This window comes from Scardinius erythrophthalmus (genome assembly GCF_964197995.2).
Source record: "Scardinius erythrophthalmus genome assembly, chromosome: 6".
NCBI lineage: Eukaryota > Metazoa > Chordata > Actinopteri > Cypriniformes > Leuciscidae > Scardinius > Scardinius erythrophthalmus.
The window spans coordinates 6,732,114-6,743,666 of record NC_138226.1 but is presented as its reverse complement, the minus strand read 5'-3'; the positions used below and the strand labels follow the sequence as shown (position 1 = coordinate 6,743,666).

At 38.5% G+C, this 11,553-nt stretch overlaps 1 protein-coding gene across 1 annotated transcript; it reads right to left on the bottom strand.

Moving 5' to 3' along the window:
* Positions 1 to 544: 544 nt before the first annotated feature.
* Positions 545 to 10,391, bottom strand: LOC308692159 (lactase/phlorizin hydrolase-like; the record flags this gene model as incomplete). The annotated part of the gene is made up of 17 exons (XM_081367920.1): positions 545 to 759; positions 832 to 1,080; positions 1,177 to 1,400; positions 1,909 to 2,040; positions 2,130 to 2,236; positions 2,322 to 2,524; positions 2,643 to 2,841; positions 2,942 to 3,232; positions 3,345 to 3,613; positions 4,240 to 5,793; positions 7,020 to 7,665; positions 7,749 to 8,439; positions 8,522 to 8,606; positions 8,691 to 8,790; positions 8,981 to 9,064; positions 9,149 to 9,219; positions 9,800 to 10,391. The coding sequence occupies 17 exons, from the start codon at positions 10,389 to 10,391 to the stop codon at positions 545 to 547; spliced, it is 5,712 nt and encodes a 1,903-aa protein (XP_081224046.1).
* Positions 10,392 to 11,553: the final 1,162 nt, after the last annotated feature.

Here is an 11,553-nt window from a genome sequence, read left to right as displayed (position 1 = left end):
TTGTAAAATCAGCGTGCAGTGACAACTTTTTAATGCAATCCAATAAAAACATTTAAAAAGACTGACATATTAAACTGAATTTTATATACAACAATGCCAAAATTAGCTCATGCAACTGATCAGATAAAACAATATGTAATAATAAATATACTTCAAAGTGCAGTGTCACTTGTGTCACAATTGTGTTTTATTCACCGTAAAGTAAAGGATATAATTGACTCAGATTTGCAGTTTGCATTAAATAAAGTTAACCGATATTTTAGCACTGTCAAAGCCAGAAACTGATGCAGTTACTGATATTTATTTTTCATATTAAACGTCAAATTAATGACAACATTTAACATTGACAATTTTTTACAGGAAGCTTCAGCCCTGCTGTGAAGGTAACATTTTATTATGCAAAGAATAATTTCTCGTTTTATTCAGGTTTATGAATTACATCATTTTTACATAATTATCTTTACACAAAATGTAAATTTAACAAAAAAATAAAATAAAAAATGTATATATTAAGATAATTGGTAGGCTATAGCAGATATTATGTTCAGAACTTATTTTCTTTTACAAGGTCAATGTGTTCCTCTACTGGACGTTTTTGTTTCTTGGATGCCTTGACAAGTCCGAAAACCAAGAGGACAACAGCGACTGCAGCAATAATGGTGAGACTGAAGAGGACATTGAGAGCCAGTTCAGCATCAGGACCTGACACTTCCAAACCCAAGAAACTGACTGACAGTTCCCCACCAGGAGGAATAGTCTCTGTAAACAAGAAAAGACTCAGTTAATATATAAACAGACACAGAGACAGACAGACAGACAGATGGATAGTACCTGGGACCTCACCTTCAGGTTCATGGACCTGACATTCATGGGGACTTTCTCCTAGACTTATGAAGCCATTGCAGTTGATTATTGTAGCATAGTTCCAGACCGATTTCTTAGGAATACGTGGTAAAGTGGGATCTGATCGATTTACATAGAAAAGGCCAAATTTTTCATCAAAACCCGTCGCCCATTCCAGATTGTCCATTAGTGTCCAAGCAGAGTAGCCACGGATGTCCACGCCATCCAGCAAATACGCTAAAGAATGAAATGAAAACAAACAATAATATAAAAAATGCATGGAAAAGCACCACAGAAATCTATTGTTTAATACTGTCCTGTGCAAATCTCTACCTTTCAGGGCCTGATTGATATAGTTATCATAATAGTGAATACGGTGGACGTCGTTCAGATTCACTGGCCCTCGTTCTGATACGCCATTCTCTGTAATGTAAATAGTAGGGTTTCCATATTCCTCCTTAATGAAATTCAGAATTTTTCGAAATCCCACAGGAGTTACTTTCAACCAGAAGGATCCAGAATCCAGCCATGTACGATCCGTTACAGTTCCTGCTCCCCTGGAATAGATGGCAAATATATATATTTTTATTTCATTGCACAATGTAACTATATAATCTCTCTCAACTTGTTGGATGTATAAGTATGTCAAACTTTATTTCCATACATACAGTGTAGTCACGTTAGACGATATATATTATATAGCAGTGGATCTCAACTTTTTTTACTTCAAAGCCCCCCACCCCCGCTCACAATTTCTACCCGATGAAACATTTTAAAGCTTGGGATAACATGAAAGATTATAAAAATAATTAAATAATAAGAAGTACAATATACTATATACTGCTATATATAGAAATCTCAACAGTGTGATTGCTTGTATCGTTACAAAATGTAAACTATATTATCGCCCAGCTCTACTTTGCTAAATGTGACTGTAAGGCATGAAGATATTAAGATATTATAAACATTAACATCATGATTTTCTGTAAAGCTGCTTTGATTGATTGTTTTAAACAAATTGGGCCTGAAAGAGTTTGACAATGTGGATTAAAACTAAAAGGCTACCTGTCTGCATCATAGTGCTGGAGGTTTTTGTAGTCCATGTTATAGGCTAAGACAGTGGTGTAGTGGTTGAATCCAAAATAATCATGAGTTCCCTTAATCCTCGCTACTTCTGCAGGGGTGAATTCTGGAAGCCTGTTGAATGCAAATGTAAAAGCATTTATAAACACAGAATCTTTTGAATGCAAAGCTTCAAATTACTCACAAACAAGATAACATCTTACCTCGACTGAGGTCGGCCAGCTGCTAAACTTCTCTCTCGAATTATATCTTTCATTAAATCACTGTAATCTCCATTGAACACTGGATGAGCAAACCAACCAATCTGGAACTGTTTCGAGAAGAGAAATGGCCTATTTTTTATTTAATGCACATGGCTACAGACATGTATATGTGGTCGAGCTACAAATCTGTACCTGAACTACACGCACGGCAGCATCCACATCTTCCTGTTTGTATGGGTTTCTTGGTTCAGCCCATTCAGAGTTTATGGTGATGCCAATAATGCCACCATGTTTTGCACGATACTTGTCATTATACAGATGCCAGGCCTCAGCATGAGCCTTGATGAGGTTGTGTGCCACAATATATGGTGCAGTGCCTGGTCTGAAACTTATACCTGGACACAAATAGATCATCAAGAACCTTATGTTGCATATTAACTGTTAACACTGAAACTGATAAGATAAGTCATATAGTACAAAGAGTAAAAGTATAGTTCTTAAAGCGAACGATACCTGGTGCTGCACTTCCATAGCCATGGCCGACCATTGCAACATTGTAGGGTTCATTTATAGTGATCCAAAACTTTACTTTGTCCCCCAGACTGTTAAATACAACATCAGCATAGTCTCTGAATCTGTCAACAATAGTGTCATTCTCCCAGCCACCAACATCCTGGAGTGATTGTGGGAGATCCCAGTGGTACAAAGTCACCTGTCAAATCAAAATGATTAAAAAACTGTCAGAAACGAGTTAAATTATTTTAGGTTACCAAGGCAATTTCTTGCATGCAAATGATTTCAAAACAGTCTACCTGTGGCTTGATATTGGCTGCCAATAGAGCATCTACTAGTCTATGATAGTAGTTAAGTCCAGCTTCATTAATTTTCCTGTTTGTTCCATCCGGCATAATTCTGGGCCATGAAATAGAAAACCGGTAGTGGTTGACCCTCAGTGTTTTGAGATTTTTGATATCCTCAGTGATCTTGTTGTAGCTGTCACAGGCAATGTCACCATTTTCATCCAGCGATATCTTTAAAGCAGTGTGTGCAAATGTGTCCCAAATGCTGAGACCCTTTCCATCTGCTCTCCAGGCACCCTCTATCTGTGGTGTTAGAGCATAAGATGAAACAAAAATGTCCTCATTTGATAAAATATGATAAAAAAATACAAATGTAATGAATTTAAAAATGTAAAAAAAAAATGTTGAATTGTACCTGATATGAAGCTGTTGCTGTGCTCCATATAAATCCCTCTGGGAAATGTCCATATAACATTTCTTCCTCCACTGGCAGTGGAAAGCCATTATTTCTCATTATATCAAAGTAGAGGTGAGCTGAGCGTTTTGGAGTTCTCGGCCGATTTGAAAGTTTAAAGTTCACATGGTGAAGTCCATACCCAACAGTGTAGCCATTCAGCCACTCAAATGAGTCCATTAGAGAGCTAGCAATGTAACCCTTAATGCGTACTCCATCCAAGTTGTGCGCTAAAAAGTGAATACATGTAAATGTGCGTCAAATTAACAATTTAACGCTATTACAAACATTAAGCCTCATTCATTATTAATTTTGTACAATTTGTATATTTATGAGCACAGAAAATGTTTATGCAAAATTCCCACAGGATTAACAGGTGCAAATGCACATAACTTTGTTTTTACCCTCGTTCGTTAATATGTTGCTGAATCTGGATTATTCTAAATGTTGGAGTGTGTTCACACATCTAGCAATTTGCATAAAATATGCCCAGGTAAGGGCTTTTCATACGACCTTGCCTTTGAACAAGCATGATGTTTGCACAAAGCAAGTTTGTCACTCTATGCAGCATCATTTTTAGTTGTTGTCAGAAATAATTCCAGAAGTTATTCCAGTTATACTTCTAATAACAAATATTTTTTAGAAGAACAAAAACAATACAATAATATATAGATATAATATAAATAGAATATAAAATATTCTTATAATATTATTTTTTTTTATTTCATTTTTTTTCCCCATATGTATTTGGTTCAAAATTTAGAATACATTTCGAAAGATTTATAAGTAGATTACTTTACGTGCAAAAAATACATATGTATGCACTGTTAAAGAAAGATAACCATTGTTAACATACCTTTAAGAGCCTCATCAACATAGGTCTTCAGGAAGAATATTCGATCAGTATCATCAACCGTTATGGCAGTGCCTGTAGCCACACCATTTTCCGTTACATAAATCTCAGGGTCTCCATACTCTTCCTTTAGCCAGTTAAGAAGCCTCCTGAGTCCCCAAGCAACAGCCTTCTGCTCATCAACAGCTGTATTTTCGGAGCCATCTGCATTGTCCTTCTCAACATCCTGATCAGTCTCATAAGACACAATATTAAGTCTGCTGGTCACATGGCGCACGACTTTGGTTGTGTATGTGTTAATGCAGAATACATCGGCTGTTCCTTGGATAAAGGCTTTGTCTTTGTCAGTGAAAGAAGGCAAGCGGGATTCTGTCAAGCCTTGAAGTTCACTCTTGTTGCCAACCTGCCACTTCATGGCGTCAGGGTAGTCACCATTTTTATATATAGGATGTGCAAACCAGCCTAGTTGGAACTGAAGGGCTCGATCAGCTGCCACCACCTCGCGAGGAATGTTGACATCTTGGGGTTCTGCCCATTCAGCATTTAGACTAATTGATACCAGACCTCCTTGAGATGCCCTGTATTTCTCATCATAGGTATGATACGCTTGTGCATGAGCTTTTAGGAGGTTGTGTGCAACCCTGTATGGAGCATCTCCGGGTTGCTTCACGTTAGGTGGAATCTGACCTAGTCCATATCCCAACCATGCAATTGTCTGGGGTTCATTAAATGTGATCCAAAACTTCACCCTGTTTCCAAATGTCGCATAACAGAAGTCACAATATTCATTGAATATGTTAATCAATTCTGGGTTGTCCCAACCATTGATGTTCTGTAAAGCCTGTGGCAGGTCCCAATAATAGAGAGTCACCATAGGTGTGATATTGTTTGCTATTAGACGGTCTATGAGCCTGTTATAGTAGTCCACCCCCTTCTGGTTAAGAGAAGATTTATAACCACTGGGAAAAATTCGAGACCATGACAAGGAGAATCTATAAGTCTTCACTTTTAGGGCTCTCAACATGTATAGATCCTCGTCTATTTTATTGTAGCTGTCACATGCAACATTACCATTGTCATTATTTGGGATATTACCAGTTTGAGTAAAATTATCCCAAACACTTGGTCCTTTTCCATCTGCATTCCAGCCACCTTCAACCTGGTATGCTGAAGATGAGACACCCCAATGGAATCCCTCTGGAAATGTTCCATAGTGATAAAGCTGTCTCTCAAACTTGGTCTGAGGGGAGAACTTTCCCCAAACGACCTTGGATTTTGAAGGAACTTCAGATGGCGGCTGACTAGGGAGTCTTGTGCTCTCAATTTTATTTCCATAGATTTGCATCTTAGGGCTTGCTGCAGTCTCAGCAAATCCGTTACTCTCAATCACCTTTGAATAGTAATATGCTGATTCTTTGGGGGTTCTTGGCCTGTCAGGATCATCAAAGTTCACATAGTGCAATCCAAATCGTTGACTGTAGCCTTGAGGACCCTCAAAACCATCCATAAGAGACTGGACTGTAAACCTCTGGACGACAACATCATCCAAATGCACAGCTGTTTAGACAGAAAGAAGTAGTTAATGGTCTTTAGATAGTGATCTTGTAATACTGTATATAGTCTGATGTTAAGGTTTGGCAAAGGTTTTGTTAAATTGGTAGAGGATTGCTTTAAGGCAGGGTTTCTCAAACTCGGTCCTGGAGGGCCACTGTCCTGCACAGTTTAGCTCCCTCCAACCCTGATCAAACACACCTGAGCAAGCTAATCAATGTCTTCAGGATCACTAGAAACTCACAGCTAGGTGTGTTTGATCAGGGTTGGAGCTAAACTGTGCAGGACAGTGGCCCTCCAGGACCGAGTTTGAGGCCACATTTACACATAGCCGGGTATTTAGAGAAACGAATATTTCTCCCCCTCCGTTTTCAAAAATAACATCGTGCACACAACATCGTTTTCAAAAGAAGTTGTCGTTTACATCAACCCGCATAAATACAATGGGCGGCAGTGTAGGGAGAAGTATAAAGCCATGCAAGCCAATCAGAATCCTCAAAATCGACAACAACGAATAGCATGAGCGACTTCCTGTTCCTTTCAAAACAACAGACATGGCGCGAGGTTCGTTCGTGTGGACAGACAGCGAAGCAAATGCAAACAGGCCAAAAGCGTTTGCACAAAAGTAAAAATGAGTACCACTTTAACAGCATCCATGATCAAATAGTAGCCAAACAAACTCTAAACATAGGGCGCTCACATGACGTAAGCATTTTCTGGCGCATAATGTGACGTTTGAGAACCTAAAACCCCGTTTCTCCCAGTTGACACGGCAACACATAACCGGCGTTTTCAGAAATCTCCACTTTGGCCGGAGTTTTTAGAAATAATCGTTTTCTGGGATAAAAACGGCGTTTTCGTGTAAATGACAGGCCAAAACGCAGGGAAATATCTGCGTTTTCCCATCGTGTAAACGGGGCCTGAGAAACCCTGCTTTAAGGTCAGCCTGTGTCAAATCCTGAAAAGGCTATGAACAAATCCCCCTATGTTTGTTCATAGCTTGCTGCTTTGTTGTTGGTAAAATTATTGCAGATTGTAACATGTCCATATTTTCAGCCCCCTGAAGAATTCATTATTTCCAGATCAAAATCTTCTTCATCAATAAATATCTTACAGACCTTGGTTTTAGGCCATGCACTAACCTCTGATTTCACACAGACTGACCTGTTATCTCTAAAAAGACTAACATGGTCTTTGTTTTAAACACTGACCAGTTCTCTTAAAATACTGACCTTTCATTGCTTCATTAATGTAAGCTTTGAGATAGTCGACACGCTGAGTGTCATTGAACACATCACCATTGTAATGAGTTGGCATTCCATTTCCTGTGATATAGATGGGCACCTTTGTTATGGATGTGTACTCTAAAAAGATGTAGTTCAATAACCGCCGAAGCCCCCACGGAACTGACTGGATCTGGTCAGAAGCTGTGGAGGGCCATGTGGGGTCAATATGAGCCTGATAGTCCCCAACATGATTTGGTCCAGCATCACAGCTATTCAAGCTCTCACTGATCAGTCGGGACGTGTGGTGGTTTAGTCCGAAGAAATCAGCTGTGCCTCGGATTCTTTGTTTCTCAGCCTCAGTGAAGACAGGGAGCCTTGCCAGCTCTTTACCACATACATTTTTCTTTTTCTCAATTTGTTCCTTTAGCACGGCTGGATAGTCTCCATCTACAAATATGGGATGAGCAAACCAGCCCAGCATGAAGTTCAGATAACGCTCAGCTGCTGCTATATCCTGATCACTTGAGGGATTCAACGGCTCTGCCCAGTCAGAGTGAAGAGCAATGCCCACTTTTCCACCATGCAGTTTCCTGTATTTATCATTATAAATATGCCAGGCTTCAGCATGAGATTTCAGAATGTTATGCGTCACCTGTGAAAACAAGCAAAGCATTGTCAATATACACTTTCTAAAACCATGAAATAGATGGTTATTTCTCAGATTGACAGACACACCTTGTAAGAGGCTATTATTGGGTCATTCATACTTGGGGGATGTTCCTCTGTTCCATACCCCAGGTTGCTCACTACCCAGGGGCTGCCGAATGTGATCCATGTTTTGACTCTGTCTCCGTAACGAGAGAAGCAAAAGTCAGAAAATTCTTTGAAAGCTTCCACAATAGAGTCATTAATCCAGCCTCCTGAGTCCTGCAGAGCTTGAGGAAGGTCCCAATGATGCAGGGTAACAGTGGGCTCGATGCCTGATTGTAGGAGGGTGTTAATCATCTTGTCATAATAAGCAGCCCCCTTTTCAACCAAACTTTCTCTGCGTCCAGTGGGAAAAATGCGAGCCCAGGAAATTGAGAACTGATAATTAGGTGCCATCATGCCCCTAAGCAGATACACATCATAGTCCACCTTGTGATAACTATCACAGGCCAAATCAGTGGTCTGGTTGTCAAAGACGTGACCCTCTTGGCTAAAACGGTCCCATATGGTCTCACCCTTTCCGTGTTCAGCCCATCCACCCTCCACTTTGAAACTTTCACTGGAGACGGACCATTCAAAATCAACCTGGAATGAACCACTCAGGAACTGATCGCGCTCAGCTTCGGTTTGACTTCTGAATTTCTCCCAGACCTTCTGGTATGAGAATGCAGAAGCTGATTTCTGATGGACAACAGTTTTAGTATTTTCCTCCTGCAAACTGGATGAGAATATTCTTATTTTCACTTAAAAAAATAGTCATTATACACTGCATATATGTACCTTTTTGGTCTCAGATTTACCTTTTGAGTGTTTCTTGCTGATCTAACTTCTCAAAAAGCTGTGTAATGTCACAGCCTATGATGTGAAGATCTTTGTTCTGTAAAACTGACATCAATAAATAATACTAGGTTACCACATGGCATTTTTAGACTTTGGACACATAACTAAAAAAAATAAGCTAACATTTACCTCCAAGAATTGTAGTAAGTGGCTGGAAATTATTTTCATTTCCATCACAGTCCTTGACTGTCAACTGATACATAAGAATGGACTTTTGATCACTGCCAATCTGAAACAAGAGTGTCAGTGTAATTTTGGTGACCTGAAATGTTTTCTGTCACGTCAGGCAATTTAAGTGGTATTTGAATATTAAAAAACAGTTGAGTTATAAAGTCTAATGAAATCTGATGGCTATTTACTGGGCTGATCTATTGCGAAGATGATTATATAATCCTTCAAGAGCCATATAAATCACATACCTGTAACTTCCTCAATTCCTCGGTAAGAGCTGTCTGCAATTTGCAGTTGTACTGCACGTGTACAGTGAGGAAATCCACATATGCCTGACGGTGAGATAAGATAAATAATTACATAATATTAACTATTACATGTAACTATGTATATGATAATCTGCCTTGAACTTTTACCATGATTTTTGACCCCGCTTGAGAAATCAAGTTAACATCATTGGCTCTGATCCCAAGAGACAAATTAAGTGCTAAAAAAAAACACATCACTATGAGTGACCATCATTACACTATTATAAAGAACTATGTAATATGGAGACAGAGGTTAGTTGTTACACTTTTGTTCCAGTGAATATGATTAAAATAATATAAAGTTTATTTTGAAAGTCTTGCCTACAAAAAGCTTTTGAACATTTCCAACACATTTCCATTGACCACGCACATGCTGCAGGGTAAGTCATCACAATGGACCATAAAATGAGCTATTTAGTGGTTTTCAGCTACATTTAAACTATAAAACAATTTTGCACTTGCTATTTATGCTACTTGTGTATGCACCATAGAAAAATAACAAACCATTATATTGTTTTACAGAAATCATAAGTAATAATTTGTATAAAACTACATTCAAGATGCATGTGACAACCTGATTGAGGACTTGAGGAAAAAACTTGCCCTAAGTAACTTTTCAAGCTTTCATAATAGTGTGGTTTTATTGAGTTGTGTAAATTGGACTTTTAACTCAAAACCTATGGAGTTACTGAGACAACTAACCCTTTTCTGTTTTGTGTAGGCCTACATATTAAACAAATTAATAAACTCAAGTCTTACCTTCAGACATTTGATGATAGACAGTGTAAACGTTTGCATGGGACTGGAGAGCATTTTGAAGTTGCACTTCATTATGTAGCTCATGCAGGTGACTGAACGTGACAAATGTGTCCACAAGATCCCTAAATGTATTGAACACAAATCCTGCATACTGCTCGAACATCTGCACCAGTAATGGATTCTCCCAGCCTCCATATCTGGCTCTGAAGACTTCTGGTACCGCAGAGTGGTGGAGAACCAGCAGAGGTTTGATGCCCAATTCAGTCAGCTGCAGCACAAGTGTCTTGTAGCATGTCACAGTGTCCTCATGTGGCTGGTTGGAGTCACCTGTGGGAAGGATGTGTGACCAGGAAAGGGGAACTTTAAAGTGGGTCACCCCTCTGCTCTGAAGATACAGAAAGTAGTCTCTGGATTGTTGTGGAAGTGGACCTCCGCAGTTAAACGTATTGTCTTCATCTGAAGACCCTAAAGGTAAAGTTTGCCCGGTGGTCAGAGGGCCTGCAAGTAACATGAACTCCTGTTGCTCTGCATTGCAGCAGCTCCAAAAAACAGCCAACCAACCTAGAGAAAGAAATCCTACCAGGACCTTCATCGTGACAGCGTTACAAGCGGAGAAGAGTTCTTTATAACCACCTCTGCTAATCTAATAGTGAGGCATTCAGTGTTATAATCATGCAATTCAACCCTAATCCAATTTATGGCAGTCATCAAGTTATCACATAGACTCTGGACTAAGATAGGTGTGATAATACTGTAAGGTTATTTCTAAAGAAACACTGGTTACTAAGAACATTTAAAATAAGTCTTGAAAACATTAGGGAAATCACAAAAAAAAGAGCAATATATTCAGTGTGGGCAAAGACATACCAATCCTTATCTGGCAAAATCGATATCCAAGTACTTTGTACTAGAGTGACACGAAGAGGTTTACAGATTTAATCCGGTGGACGGATTAAAGGGACATATACATATGTATATTATGTGTATGTATGTATTGTATATGTATATTATGTGTATGTATGTATATTATGTGTATGTATGTATATGTATGTATGTATATTATGTGTATGTATGTATATATGTATATATATATATACAGTGCTATGCATAAGTTTAGGCACCCATGCTAAAGTTGACTAAAAAGAGGAATAAAAAATCATCTTTTGGAAATTGAACTTAATGCCTTAATTTAAAAAATTAGGAAAAATCTTCTTTAAAATACAGGGTGCATAAGTTTGGACACCCCTATGTTAAATTCCCATAGAGGCAGGCAGATTTTTATTTTTAAGTATTTTTAAAAAAAAAAAATTTTTAGGATACTATGCATCCTGATAAAGTTCCCTTGGCCTTTGGAATTAAAATAGCCCCACATCATCACATAGACTTCTAGTCCAGTTGGGCAGTGCACATATTAAATGATACCGTTACCGAGGTGATAAAAGCACCAAATTTTACATGAAGCTTCTTTAGGACCTCCTAAATGATTTCAGCCTAGGAGCCCAGCTGAAATATTGAAATTTAGTGTCAAATCACTTAAAAAACAATATTCATGAAAAACGTTTTTTGTTTTTTTCCCTCTCAAGTAAAACTTTCAGGGTAATGGCCTTTTAAGATCACTGAATAAGCTTCCTTTTGTTAATTTGTGCTCAGGCCAGTAGATCTTCCAAATTATAACTGCCAAGACACCTTATACCTAAAAAAAACCCTCAAAAAGCCCTGTATAATATAGGCGGAATTATTAAAAAAGGTAGCAA